The sequence below is a fragment of the Scleropages formosus genome, chromosome 1 (assembly GCF_900964775.1).
Source record: "Scleropages formosus chromosome 1, fSclFor1.1, whole genome shotgun sequence".
Taxonomy (NCBI): Eukaryota; Metazoa; Chordata; class Actinopteri; order Osteoglossiformes; family Osteoglossidae; genus Scleropages; species Scleropages formosus.
In genome coordinates this window covers 38,408,179-38,423,497 of record NC_041806.1, presented here as the reverse complement: position 1 = coordinate 38,423,497, position 15,319 = coordinate 38,408,179, and the positions used below count along the sequence as shown (strand labels likewise).

Here is a 15,319-nt window from a genome sequence, read left to right as displayed (position 1 = left end):
AGTGCACTGCACAACTCTCTTACAAAGGCCGATGTATTCGGTTTCACTTGATCTTATGCGATGAACATTGGTGCATAAAGTGGAAAGAAACAAACTAACTTTACTTAAGAATCACACGTCTGCAATTACGTCTCTCTTTCTCCTAATGTAATGCACAAATCGTATTTCTCTGAGATGTATGTCGCTTCGGAGAAAAGCGTCTGCTAAATGAATAAATGTAAATGTTGCTTTATAACTAACAGTTTAAACAGAGAGGAGCGGGTCTTCTCAGAGCTTAAAGACCTTTGCACTCAGACTGTTTGTATAGGGAGGCATGACAGTGGGGTAAATAAAGCGACGATGATTCCATTTCCAGTTTGGGGTGATGAAATTATGTGGATTCTAAAAAAACGAGCCCGCTGAAGACATATAAGGCAGACAAAGAGACAGTCAAACATCAGTATCTATTAGTAGCCCTGCTGGAAGAAAGAAGGTAAGTGTTGTGTTGACCGATGCCTTTCGTTCTACTACTTTGCGGCAACAGGTTTGGGTTGGTGCTCGTTGGTTGTACCCTAGAAACAAAGGGTCTCCTTCAAGGACTCAGCTATTGATCCAGAGTTTCAAGTCTAAAGCACTGAGTCTCCACAAGGGAGGCCTTCACAGCAGATTAATTTAAGCATTCAACCAGAACATTTGCAAACGACAGAACAACACACCGTGCGTAATGTTCAAATCTGTTTTCATATGTTGTAATTAATTTTGTCTCGTAAATAGCACAACACACTCCGTGTTGCCAGCATTGTGTGTGTATTAGGTTGCTTAGAAAAGAGATTTTACATGTTTGTTGAAAACCAGTAACAATTTTTTAAGTAAACGTGTATCCATGTATTTCTGTGTTTAGTGCATCATGTTCACTTGTAATATACTCTAATGATCATAACTTCATCTTGGAGAGGAGAAAATAAATTTGATCTCACGTCATGAAATCAGAGTTGAAAAAAGTTGACGTTTGACTCTAAAACATGATCTTCTACATGCCGATTTAAATTTTCATTCCTATCAAGCCACGTACTAATTTATCTTTACACCTGTCTCAGTTTATTAATTAATTAGTTTGGAGTACTATTTTTCAAAATATTACATTTGAATATTGTAGGATTTTTTTGTTTATTAAAGTAACTATTTTTACATTCAGTTTTTTGTTGAATGTGTTGTTGTACAGTAAAAATTATTCACTGCAATATTGGAAATAATTGGAGCGATTAAACCAAGGGAGTTGGTTAATGGAAAAACCAGCAGCTCTATGGTGAGCAACCAGCCAAAAACCTCTATTATCCAACCATCAGGTGATTTGATGCGTATATGTGTTTTGCACACAGCAAAAGCTATTTTCTCTCATTTTTGATTAAAATGTTTGTCTCATTTCAGTTTCACAGCTCCAAAAAGATGGACACCTGGATCCTCCCCGTGTTGTTGTTGTTGACCAGCTACTGTTGTCACGGCGTCTTGGCTTGCCCACACCTGTGCACCTGCTATTTTTCCACCAATACAACTCAGGTGGTCTGCAGTGGACCCTCTGTGTCCCACTTTCCCCTCGTAGGTCTCCCAGGCAACACAACGCTGCTGTCAATCGAGAACACCAATCTTAGCTCTATATCTGCCCATCATCTGGAGGCCGTACCCTTTCTGCAGGAACTGCATTTGTCAAGTAATCAGCTTAGCAGTCTTCCAGAGAACCTGCTGAAGGGTCTGACCCACCTACACACACTGGATCTCACGGGGAACCAGCTAGAGCATCTGCCCCCAGGGGTGTTCCACCATGCCCCACTGCAGAACCTGGTGCTCAGAGACAACCTGCTGCACAGGGCTGAGTCCAGCTGGCTCCCTGTCAACAGTAACCTCACCACGTTAAACTTGGCGGGCAATCACCTCGATACTATTCCGACTGCCCTACTTCAAAACCTGCCCCAGCTGAAGACGTTAGACCTGAGCCAAAACCGTCTGGAGAAGATAGCAGCCGGCACCCTGAGCACGCTGTCCAATCTGCAGAGACTCCACCTGGAGGAAAACAAGTTGAACTCCATTGACCCCTCGGCCTTCCATCACAACAATAAGCTCACACACCTGTTCTTGCAGGAGAACCGACTGGAGAAGCTGCCCCTGGGCCTCTTGCAGGGCCTGCACCGCTTAGAAGTCCTGACCCTCAATGACAACCAGCTCCATTTCCTGCCCTATGGTCTGCTGGAGAAGTTGCCTTCACTGGGGGCTAGCACTGGTCAGGGAGTGGACCTCTCCAAGAACCCCTGGGAATGCAAGGCCAAAGCGGCCTACCTGTGGAAGTGGCTGCGTGCCAACAGGGAGGTTTTGTTCAGTCCTGAAGATATCCAGTGTAGGAGCCCTGAATCCCTAAAGGGGAGGCCTGTCTTGTCTCTGACTGAAGAAGAGATACAGACCGAATAAAATCTCAGGGGGTTGTACAATAATCGTAGATTTATTCATTTTACCTTTACTCATATAGCAGATGCTTTTCTCCAACTCGACGTACATCTTAGAGAAAACTACAAAAAGTGTGTTACATCAACAGAAGGAGAGATCTGCATGCAGACACGTGATTCTAAAGAACAGTTAATTTGTCACATTCCACCATATAAACGAGCGTACATTACACAAATAGCCGCATAAAGGTTTATCCATTATTCAAAAAATTGTTATGGAAAAATTATTATACATAGACACTTACATGTTTATCACCCACTTAACAAGATCAGGGGAGAAGTGAGTGAGTTCTGAGACCCTTCTTAAACGTAGAGAGGGATTCAGCAGTTCTGAGTGAGAGGGGGAGGTCACTCCATCACATGGGAGCTAGAACTGAAAACCTTTTCCTTTTGATTTTGGACATCTTGTGTGTGGGACCACCAAGTAGGCAGAGGTGGAAGAGCGTAGCAGGCCGGTTGGGGTGTAGCGAGCGATCAGGTCTTTTAGATATCGGGGAGCAGATCCAGGTACAATAATCGCATCTCTTTAAATAAGTTCTTAGTGTTAACAACGTTGTTTCAGTTGCAATAATAGTCTGTGCATCTGCTTGCCTGTGAAAGTCAGAGAAAGTCGTAATAGACACAAATGTCACCATCTAGTCGCTTAATGTACTGTAGTGAAGAAAAAGCACATTGTGAGTTCAGACCCTTACATTTTTCTGACTTTGTGCTGTTTTATGCATTGCCCTGGTTCACAGTGCCACAGAAGCAATAATAGTTAGCTTCAGAATGAATCTGTTTAATGTTATCTTTGTTATTCCGTTTTATTCAGCCACTCCTAGACGAGTATCCCTGAGAAATTCTGCAGAAACTCCTTTGAGGAACAGCACATGTGTGAAAGTCCCTTGCGTTAACGGCCACTAGATGAAGCCAGACTCAAAAAAGGGGTTCCGTGTTTGAGTGATACGTGAAATAGTTTGAATTATAATAATGTAATCATTACGCACGAAGCATTGCACACTCACTAAGAAGAATTAGACTGTTAGTATGGATTAATAATGATGATTTTTTCTAGTTGTAGGTTGCATTCTCTTCACACGATCTTTTATTACCCTCTCAAAACACACTCTGTTTCAACACACTCTCCTGTCACTACTCAATTCTTTAATTCTCCTGTGCCATCTGACACCAGGAGGAACAAAACACTGTCTTGCATGGACATACTGGAATTGGAGCTTATAACACGAAGCATTTTTTTATTCTTAGACATTTCAGTGAAAGTAGGCTTCAGTGCTGATTTAAGTAAAAAAAAAAAAGAAAAAAAAAAGATAAAATAATCAGAATCAGAACGAGCTTTATTGCCAAGTATGTTCACACATACAAGGAATTTGTCTTGGTGACAGAAACCTCCACAGCACAGACAGAATGACAGTGACAAGACAGATGAGGAGATAGAGTATGTGAATAAGGGATAAAAAATATATATAAAAATATAAAGTACCCAGTATACAAAAATACAGGTATGTTCTATACAAATGCAAGGGAGTGTGAGTAAGAGATATGATGTGATAAATAGTTATAAATATAAATAGCATTGTGTATTGCACTGGTTTACTCTCTAGGGGGGATTTAGCTGTTCATGAGGTAGATGGCCTGAGGAAAGAAACTTTTCTTGTGCCTGGCTGTCCTGGTGCTCGGTGCTCTGTAGCGCCGGCCAGATGGCAAAGGTTCGAAGAGGAAGTGGCCTGGATGTGAGGGGTCTAGAATGATTTTGCTAGCCCTTTTACTGACTCTGGAAGAGCGCAGTTCTCGGAGAGCTGGGGGGGGTGTGCCGATGATTCTTCCAGCAGTCCGAACTATCCGCTGTAGTCTTCTGATGTCTGACTTCGTAGCTGAGCCGAACCAGACAGTTATAGAAGTGCAGAGGACAGACTCGATGACTGCGGAGTAGAATTGCATCAGTAGCTCCTGTAAACTCCCCTCTTATTCAAGGAGTTCCTTGTCTCATGCCAAATGTTTCTAGAAAAAAAGAACACGGATCCTGCTGATGCAACACACACACACACGCACACACGCACACACGCACACTGACGCTGCTCATCCCGAGCGGGGTCATGGTGAGCCGGAGCCTAACCGGCAATACAGGGCACACCCAGGACAAGATGCTAGTCTGTGACAAGGCACCCCAAGCAGGACTTGAACCCCAGACCCACCAGAGACCAAGACTCAACCAAACCCACTGCACCACATGCCCCCCAGCTACTGAAGCACATAGAACAAATCAAAGTCTTACTGCGAGTTATTAATTCTTTATAACTTTATCTGATATTTTCATCAGAATCAAGCCTGTGAATAAATCAAAAGGGTGCATGTGACATAGGGGCTGAACTTAAAAACACTTTTGACTTATGAACATCTTTTCAGTCGTGTCCCCACCGTATTTGTAAGTCGAAGTACAAGCGTATCGTATTTTCGTGTCTTTTTTGACATTTCATAAGCTTTCACATATTATTTCCCCCGTCGACATTTGAGAAAGCAAAGTACGATTATCTTAACTTCACACACCTACCACTGAAAAACCCACAAGCAACTGTGAAGGAACCTCTGTGTGTGTCTGTGCAAATGTCCGCGCGAGCTAGTGTGTCTGCGTGTGTGTCCTGAAGTGTCCTGCAGTGTCTTTGCATTGTGCCCTTGGAGGGAAAGCCAAGTGCCTGGACCTCAGGAGACCAGTGATTTACAGCACTGGCAAGGAAAGAGGTTAGAGCTACTTAAGAAAATTAAAATTTCTTCACAAGGCTCCATAAGGAGGGAAGTCCTGAAATTAAATGACCGTCTAAGCCAGTATGCATCCAAAAGCATCTCTCAGATACAACTACTCTGTAATGAGTGGTCACTCGCCTGTTTTAGGCACCAGATTTCCAGTGAAATCAACTGATTGAAACTGTGAGTTTAATACACTTTTTTATAACTTGTCATTTTCATACTATTACTTATTGTAATGTCTGAATATATAAACAGATGCAGAGCGCCGTAGTAGCTTTACACTATTCTAGGGAAATTACATGCCTTAAATATGAAGTACATGAAAATGGAAAATATTTTGAGGGTCTGAATGAGAAAATCACTTCTTTAGGGTCTGTGAAACCATGCTTTGCGATACTAAATAACGGCAATTCTATGAGTTCAACGCCTTATGAACCTTTCCATCTGTTTGTCCAATGAACACTTCTAAAAACAAGCTAAAGGACAAAGTATTTTCTCAGGTCCAGATAACGGGACAACTGTTGAGACTGAAGAAATATAAATTGCTAGTCTGCTTAGTAATAAAATGTTTCTCAATCACAACTGTGCACACTACAGTTTTAATAAAGAGGGGAAAGGGCCAGTGGGGCATTGACTCATGAGTGAATGCATGAATATGTCAATAAAATTCAGCACAGTTAGATGGTCCTGTATTTAGCTGAATTACTAATTTTGTTTGCGTGTGACTTTCCCACTCAACATAAGGCTACAAGTAATATTACCATAAGATTACTATTTTCTGCATGGAAAAGTTAAGAGGTTAAAAGGTTTCTTTTGAAATGAATTAAATTTTTGGCTTCAGTTTATTAGAGAGAAATGAATAAATGTACATATAATACAAAGGTGACTCTGTGTGTGTGTGTGTGTGTGTTTGTGTGTGAGTGCACAAATGCATGTTTCAGTGCTCTGTGATACACTACCTTTCCCCTGTGCTCCCAGGATAAGTCTCGGACCACCATGACCCCGCATTGGCCAAGCGGCTGGAAAAAAAAGGGAGTGCTTCAAAGCATTACATTTGGCATAATGCCATTGGTCTGCTCCTTTGCAGACTGAAATGAAGGACGTTCATTTTAATTTGACTGTTGGCTGGGAATATGGCAACTGGAAAGAGACAATAAATTACACAATAATAAAACTTAAATATTTTACAGTATACAATAGATTTTTATTTATGATGGAAATGCCTTCTGGTTCAGGGTTTCTCAAAGGACATGTTAATAGATGACCAGTTTCATAGAGCGATGTAAAGTTTTTCTTCTTCTTTTACCCTTCCTGTCTGAACACATTGCTTGGCTTCCTGACCCTCAGATAAATACCATCTAGGGTTCAGGTAGCTCAAAACTCCATAAGGATGGTATAATTTGAGTACTGTAGTTTATGAATATATAAAACATCTTTTGTTGTTTTAATATAATTGAGCTCCTCACCATTTAATTCACAGTAGGTCGCATCACAGTTATGGACATGAATTTATAACATGAAGTTGCTTATTCAGACCTCCTGTTGTAACACACTTGAGTAAGGAATAAGGCAGTTTACTGTACTCTAACCAGCTCTCGTAAAAATACCCTGCTGCATGAATGGGCAAATCATCATAAGACACTCCACGGACAACCCGAATGTCATCTTAGTATAGATTAATAATGATTAATTTGTCTACAGTGCAAGTTGCTACGTTTATGACCATTTTGAATTTTTGAGTGAAAAAAAAAAAAAAAACCATCTCTGGAAGGTAATTCTGGAAGCCCAGTTGATAAGGTCAGAGCCTTTCAAGATAATGAATGAACCCAGCTGAGTCACACTCATAGATCCACATGTCAGAGAGGACAAAGGCACCTGCAGGAGGCGTGAGGTGCTGAAAGGGCTGTCATGCATCAAGAACCGACACGAGCGCGTGCTCTGTACGTGGGAGGACAACTTCTTAAACCACCCACTCTTCCAGTTTAATTTATGTTCATTTATTACCCTTAAGGACAAAGCAATAAATAGATCTTGGGCACGAGTGCTGTTTTTTCTGTTCCATTGTTGATAAACAGAAAGAGCAAAATATCCCTTTTCAGCTTCGACACTATCTTCCCTGCCTATATCACATTGATCACTTTTCCCTCTTCTGTTTTTTTCAAGTTGAATGGGTTTGGATACAGACTGGCATGAACACATGTTAAATTTTATAGAGACAATTAATGGGATATTAAACATACAAACATGAACGGCTGTAAATCATCCCATGTTTAAAACTGACTTATGACCCATGATTTCAAAGAAAAAAATTAAGCGCAGCTTTTGAAAGAATATAATTTAAAGCAATTGAAATAAGAGCATAAAACAAGAAGATGTGGTTCTGCTGATGGATGTCTGAAGGTGAAATCATTTATTTAAACACAGCCTACATAAGAAAAATGCATGTATTGACATCAGAGGAAACATAATGCATTTTCCCCAACTGTAAAAGTAATGATAAGTTGGCTCAGTTAGGGTTTATATGTTTGTGGCTGGATTTCTCTATAGATGCTCCACCGACACACCTCCCATAATTTCCTACTTCCTCACATCATCAGTATCAGCAAAAACCAGGTATCTATTAAGGTAAACCTAGATCAGAAATAATACATTCTACAATAATTTTTTTTAGAAAAACATAGAATAATAATTTCAATCAGAGCGACTTTTATTGCAACACCAGAGTACTCATACAAATTACCTTCAGTTTCGTCTGCAGGTTTTTTTCCTGGATTACAGTATTTATGCAGTGATGCTCCTATGAGCTATAATTTACTGCGGTGCGCCTATTATACTGGAGCAGACACCCAAACCCTTGGCATGGCTTTGCTGGAACAGATTTCTAAAATACTGCTTAGGTACTTGTAGGAGGCTCGGGAAAGGACCGGCTCGATTAGAGCTGTGTGGAACTATCCACGCTGTTCCGGAGTGGGGTTCCCTGCGCAGGCTCTTCCTGGAGCAGTAGGTGAGTGTCACTGTTGGAGGCACGCATGGGGCCGTCCCACACTGCTAGCACTCCGCCGGTCTTGTGCACTTTCCGAGATGACTTTTTTAAGGCGTCCTCATTCGCTTGCAGCGCCAACAGCTCTAGCTCATGCTTGGCAGCAGTCTCAAGGACTTTCTGTTTGTTGTAAAAGATCACAAAATTGTTGATGATGGGGTGGATTGGCAGCGCAATTGCGATCACGCCACAGAGGAAGCTGATGGCAGCGTTGCATCGGCCTAGAGTGGTTTTAGGGTAAATGTCTCCGTAGCCCACTGTTGTCATTGTAATGATGGCCCACCAAAAGGACTGGGGGATACTGCTGAACATATTCTCTGGGTGACTCTGCTCCATGGTGTAACCCAGTGCTGAAAACACAAAGATGCCTATGCCCATGTATAGGAGTAGTAGTCCAAGCTCCTTGAAACTGCGCTTCAGTGCGTAAGTGAGGGTCTGCAGTCCAGAAGAGTGGCGAGCCAACTTGAAGATGCGGGCTATGCGCATGATTCGCAGTGCTTGAACTGCTTGCTGCACATTGGCAAGTTCCATCATGGCTGTACCGAGGCTGGTCAAGGTCAGCACCACGTAGAAGGGAATGATGGCCATGAAGTCAATTATATTCATGAAGGAAAGGACAAAGTGCAGTTTGTTGGGAGACGAAATCAGACGCAGCAGGTATTCCACTGTGAACCAGCAGATGCAGGCGGTCTCAATGACTTCCAGCGTTGGGTGCTCCACAGGGTTCCCTTCAGCGTCCTCCACCTGTAGTTCTGGAATGGTGCCCATACACATCACCACTGAGGAGATGAGGATGAAGAGAAAAGACAGGATGGCTATGACCCTTGCTTGGAGCGAGGATTCTGGCTTCTCCATAAGTTTCCAGAGGAAAATTTTCGACTTTTGCCAGCGGCTAAGCGAAGGATCACTATTCAGGTCATCAAGAATCAGCTTCACTTTAGCAGCAATTTCAGCCAGCTCATCTTCCATTTCATTCAAGTGGGTCTTACAGCATTCATCCAGGTACTCCGGGTCCACTCTCCAGAATTCCAGCTCCTTCTTGAAACAAATAGGACAGGCTCCATGCTTCATATGTATCTCCCCATTATAATAGACATCAACGATGCATTTAAAGGTCTCTGGATCTCTGTCAAAATAAAATTCCCCATTAACAGGGTCGTAGTCATCGCAAAGACAGGAAATGTAGTCCAAACTCTTGGAAGAGCAGCTAGCCAGCTCTGCCAGTCGAGTCTCTGGATAACGGCTTAGTAAATACGAAGAAAGGACCTGTTTCACCCCACCGATGTTGACTAAGATCTTCTTCTCCTCGCTGGATTCGGAGTCATTACAGTCCCCGTGCCTGTCCCTTGGATTTGTCCACATCTTGATCACTTCAGCACTTCATACACTGCCCAGCTTCAAATCATTCTAGAGATATAAATTCAAGGAAAAATTAATGAGCGGACAAAAAGCAGTTTTGCAGGACATAAGCGTTTCCTGGGTCTCAGAAAATACTGTAGAACTAAAAAAAAAAAAAAAAAAAACCTTACTGTTTATTTACTTCTCTTCTTACTGGTTACTGATTTTCTGAAAAGGAAAATATGGACTCCTAATATTCATAAACGGAGGAGCGCAAGACACATGCAGCGCTGCCCTTGAAGCCCGTGCTTTCCCTGCGCTCCCAGGGAGGAAACGCGGGAGAGCAGCAGCAGCTGACACTTTATAGCTCGCGCTTTACAGAGTAGGAGGGTCCAACCGTGGCTCACAGTGACCATCAATCTGCTCGTAATGGAATTTAATGCAATTGGGTGTTGAGAGCAGGCTTGGAGTGAGCTATAACACCATGAGATTTTTTTTTTTTTAAATAGTAATAAAAAATAACAATAACTAAATAATATAATAACAATGCAACAATAGCAATTCAAAGACACAACCCATGAACATTGACAAAAAGACCCAAAGTTAGCCGGGGGGAAGAAAGGAAAGAAAATAAAACAAACAAACAAATAAATTAACCACTACAGGGTACTTCAGTGACTTGTAAATTACAGAAAAACCTCAAAAACAGTACAATAGTACTCCGTCTTAAGGGCCTTCCTGTTAGCACACACTTCAGGCTCTTTATTTATTAAATTGATGGTGAATGCCTGTTTCTTACTACTTCTATCATAATAAAAGCGAAAAAACAAAAAATAAAAAAGAAAATGGGTGCAGAACAAGCACAAGCTGTGCTACAGCTGCTGGAAAACATCTTAATTCTACTGAGTCATTGGGCAAGAAAAGTAAATTATTTTCCATAATTATTTTCAGCTAAATATAATGCGGCATGTAACATGCACTCTTCTGCGTAACTTCGGATGAGTTCTAGTAAAAGCCATCGTATTCCTGAGGGTTATAAATTGTTATGGTTTCTGAAGTATCACTCAGTGCCTCGCAAACTTCTAATGGTCCTTCCCAAAACGGGCCACAAAAACAAGAAAAGATGAGTTTGAACTTATAACGTACACTTAATCTGAACATAGATGATGAATTTCAAAGCCGTATTCATGTTTGTTTCTAGAGGTTCCTGTTCCATCAACAGTATCATCGTTGAAGAAATGCTCACTAAGAGCAGAAATGCATTTTGTAAATTCAGCAACAGTTTAACAGTAAGTCTTATATATGCTGGAGAAGGTTGATGTATGTAAATGTATGCAGTTTTATGCAACGTAATTTTAACGTTTTGGCAATAAACTCAAAGGAATTAAAACAATGCTGTCAGTATGCAGTAACCATTTAAGTCTGCAGTTTACCCAGAGACTGAATTAAATTTAGATATGTTTAGCTAACCTGCCACTGATTTCTAGCAGGTCTAGTCTCTGTGCAACGATCTGCCTGCTAGTGTAAGACATGGACCTTCAACCTCAGCCTTCAAATACAGGTTTAAACTAATTTTTCTTTACACTACAGTACCCTACAGTACCCTCTGTACAGTTGCTGTTTCAGCTTTACACTTTGTACCCACCTTCATTCAGTAAGGAAGGTCCATTAGTACTGATGTTGGTGGTAGGTTCCCGCTTGCATTTTGATTTTTTCCGTACCACGTCTCATGGCGGGACGGTTTCGGGAACGTCCGCTGACAGCATGAGAGATCCCTGGAGCTGATGGAACAATCGATGTAAGCAGAGCCCCCCTACTGGGGCCCACAGCCACCTGGCCATTTCACTCCTAATTGTGTGCCTATAGAGGAGACCACACCGACCCCCCCCCCCCCCCCCCCAGCTTTATTTTCTCTAATTGCAAATCAGCTGTTTTTCTTTTCCTCTCCTCCATTGCCAGCTAGCCCCTTTGTCATCATGAAATATGTTAATGGCTCTGTTATATCCTACATTCACTGAAGCATCTAACCACTTATTATGTGTCATCTTATTATTTCAGCAGGACATATCGCTTATGCTATATTTACTGTAAAAATATGTCTTCTATGCCATTGTTTCTCTTTTGCTTTATTTGTAACATTTTGAATGCTTTCTGAGCCTGTCTTCAGGAAAGAAGCTGTGGTGATGGCACTGAGGGTGGAGACAAAAATACATTCAGCACATTCGAGATTCCATGCAGTCCGTACGCTGCTGTGCCCTTTGTCCTGTCCTTGATGTGCGAGGTTTGGAACAGGTGTGTGTGTGTGTGTGTGTGTGTGTGTGAGGACTGACAACTGCTTAATCTTTCCATTTATTCACTGGTTATGTTCTGTTAAAACACCAGACAGAACTGTAATGAAGCACAAATTTGCTGTAAGACCTTTATACCTTATTTTTGTGAACAGCTCATACAATGCAGGGTGAAGCATGCAACGCAGTGGCTTGGATGCCAGTTTATTATCCTTTATTCACATGAAGCAACATTGAAGTCTACTTTAAAAAGCTTGAGAATAAAAAAAAAATACACAATCCCTACAACCTTATATTCAGCATGTTTTTCTGCTTTATACAGGCAAGGCAGTCCCATGTTGCTTCGGCACATCAGACAGCACAACACGGTGTAACAATGGATTGCATTGTAGTGGAGGATCATGTGCAGTGAAAGTATTAAAAAGCGCTTCACCTTAAAATAGTGACTGCATGTTTCATGGTAAACTTCAGCAAAACTGACAACTAGGTAGAGACCAAAGTATCACAATATGCATGTTCATCAGTATCTGTTCATTCCCAGTTTACAGTTAAAAAGCATAACAGACCTGGTGTTTGTTCACTGATTCACTAGTTGCTGTCAAGTCTTAGACACACACAGCTTGTCCCGAGCAGGGTCACGGCAAACTAGAGCCTCACCCGGCAACACAGGGCGCAAGGCTAGAGGGAGAGGGGACACACCCAGGACAGGACAGGACACTAGCCGGTCGCAAGGCACCCCAAGCAGGACTTGAACCCCAGACCCACTAGAGAGCAGGCCCTGGACAAACTTGCTGTGCCATCACACCCTTGCAGAAAAGTACTTCAAATGAAATCGTGTTTCTATTGCTCTGAGACCGTACTCTGCCTCCCCACCCTAACCCTAACCCTCCGCAGGACAGCACTTGTTTCCATTCTTTCAAAGTGTGGTTTGCTGCCATCTAAAGGTGGAAATGCAGTCCATTTTAGTCCTTTTAGAAAACCAGCTCTCACTCATTTTCATTCGGCGCTTGTCCTTTCCAGGGTCGTGGAGCTTCTCAACCTTTCCAAGATTCACTGGAGTAGGAAGGGAGCGCCCTTGACAGGACGCCAATCCATCACAGGATAGCCACATACACACTGCAGTCAAATTATTGTAAATAAGTGAACCTGAAACACATGTAGTTGGACTGTGAGAGAAAACCGGGAGCACTTGTAGGAAACCCACGTGGAAGTGGGTTTGGTCGCAGGGCGAACATGTAAACTCCCCACAGATGAAGGCAGGCTCAGGTCTATATCTGAGCAGCACTACCCATTGTACCAACATGCGACCCAAAGAACGTGCAATCAAAAATAAATAAAACTACGAAGTGTTTGTATTTTCAGATTTCATAACTTGGATGGCCATAACACAAGGTTTGAGTGTATCTTGAGACATCTGAAAAGAACAAGACAGTTGAACATGAGCTTGAAGCAAATAACCCTGTGAGCTGCCAAATTTTTCTCTTCTTTTCCAAGCATTTTATTGACATCAGCGACCTTCCTAACATCACAAACACAAAACACGTTCAAAATTTCTGATGATTCTCACTGTATTTTTCGTGAAAAACCACGCATTTGTAATGGACTACTCTCTGACTTTACATTGTTATTGTAAAGAGTGTTGAATTCACCCACGCATCACCTTTACGTCACTCAATGACCATCAGTAGAGTGGCTGATAAAGGCTTTCAGACAGAGGAGACTGCGATGACCCCTTTACACTTCATATCTACTCTTTAGCACAGGGATCCCTCTATTTCCCTGGTTCACCAGCAGAGTGAGATATTGCACAACTTTTCGGGTGTTTCAGACATTTTTGTCAGCATTTTAACAGTTCTTACGTTTTTCCTCTTGCTTATCAGATATGTGACAGAATGTAATTCTTCGCCTACTCATGAAAGCAACTTTAATCAAGTATTAAACTGTCATTTAATTAATTAATTACCTGAATAATGCTCACACCAAATAAGAAAATAACATAAACTGCACGAAAGGCAGGGATATCTTGTTTTTTTACTTCCAAGTGCCATATAAGCTCTACTGCTGGACAAAGTATAAAAAGGGACAAAAACATTTTAAACAGCTTCTGGAACAGTCTTCCTTCATCTGGTCCTTATGCACACACACACACACACACACACATTGGCTGAAGCCACTTGTCCCAAGCGGGGTCGCGGTGAGCCAGAGCCCTACCCAGCTACACAGGGTATGAGGCTGGAGGTGGAGGGGACACACCCAGGATGGGACGCCAGTCCATCAAAAGGCACCCTAAGTGGGACTCGAACCCCGGAGAGCAGAACCCAGCCAAACCTGCTGCTCCACCAAACCCCCTCAGTCAATTATGTAAATATTCCCAAAACACTGATCAAATTTCCAAACAGCACACAAGTAGAATTGGCAGACATTGACAGCTGAGCTGTTAACTTTTCATAGCAAACTTTGGATTATATTATTTAGCATCAACACAAACTCTTTCTTTTTGGCTGCGTGCTCAGGCAGGCACTCTTTAGTTAAGATGAATAGACCATTTGCAGGGTCAGTGCTGATATGTAATTGATAGGGGGCAAAATCAAAAACAAATTTAATAATCTGGTCATGACTAGCAGGGAAAAAGTATATTTAGATTTTTTTGTGTGCTTCATTGCCTCTTCTATTCATTTCACAACAGCAGGGAGAGTGAAATAATAGCAATCATCCATATAAACCTGTACAAACGTCTCCAGTGCACTAAATTACATAAATCCTCCAGAAATCAGGAACATAGTACTCTGTTGTGCTCACAGCTGAAATACTTCTGTTGACTTGTTTACTCTAGCTAAAGAAGTTGGGGTCGTGGTCCATGCTGCTGTCTCGTCAGTTTTTTCTGTCTGGCTGTGTGTGCATCACTACATGCTGTTGCGGTAACTGTCATTATGCACAGAAACTACTGGTATACTATACATTACTTGTCATGACACAACAGACTAAAACAATTTTCTTTAATTTGTTATTCTATAATACTGTCATTCTTCTTCTTCTTCTTCTTCTTCTTCTTCTTCTTCTTCTTCTTCTTATTATTATTATTATTATTATTATTATTATTATTATTATTATAGGGGTGTGCAGTGGTGCAGCAGGTTTGGCCATAGCCTGCTCTTTGGTGGGTCAGGGGTTCAAGTCCTGCTTGGGGTGCCTTGCGACGGACTGGCGTCCCATCCTGAGTGTGTCCCTTCCCCCTCCAGCCTTGCGCCCTGTGTTGTCGGGTTAGGCTCCGGCTTGCTGCGACCCCACTTGGGACAAGTGGTTTCAGACCGTGTGTGTGGGATTATTGTTATTATTATTACTATTGCCAGAGACAGCAAATGGATAAAAGAAGGCCAAGGTAAGTTACAATAATACATACAATAGATACACTACACTTAGCTACTTTCAGTAACCTT

The 15,319-nt window shown here is 41.9% G+C and overlaps 2 protein-coding genes across 2 annotated transcripts; one reads left to right on the top strand and one right to left on the bottom strand.

Moving 5' to 3' along the window:
* Nucleotides 1-352: 352 nt before the first annotated feature.
* LOC108929272 (leucine-rich alpha-2-glycoprotein-like) lies at nt 353-2,532 on the top strand. The gene is made up of 2 exons (XM_018743653.2): nt 353-472; nt 1,408-2,532. The coding sequence occupies exon 2, from the start codon at nt 1,426-1,428 to the stop codon at nt 2,437-2,439; it is 1,014 nt and encodes a 337-aa protein (XP_018599169.2). The 5' UTR covers nt 353-472; nt 1,408-1,425; the 3' UTR covers nt 2,440-2,532.
* A 5,616-nt stretch (nt 2,533-8,148) lies between these two features.
* On the bottom strand, nt 8,149-9,618 carry LOC108929207 (potassium voltage-gated channel subfamily F member 1-like). Its single transcript, XM_018743568.2, has one exon. It carries the CDS (start codon nt 9,616-9,618, stop codon nt 8,149-8,151), a length of 1,470 nt encoding a protein of 489 aa, XP_018599084.2.
* Between the last annotated feature and the right edge of the window lie 5,701 nt (nt 9,619-15,319).

What these genes read in the sequence shown, in the direction of transcription:
- LOC108929207 (XM_018743568.2), bottom strand. Translation starts at nt 9,618, where the DNA reads ATGTGGACAAATCCAAGGGACAGGCACGGGGACTGTAATGACTCCGAA.
- LOC108929272 (XM_018743653.2), top strand. Translation starts at nt 1,426, where the DNA reads ATGGACACCTGGATCCTCCCCGTGTTGTTGTTGTTGACCAGCTACTGT.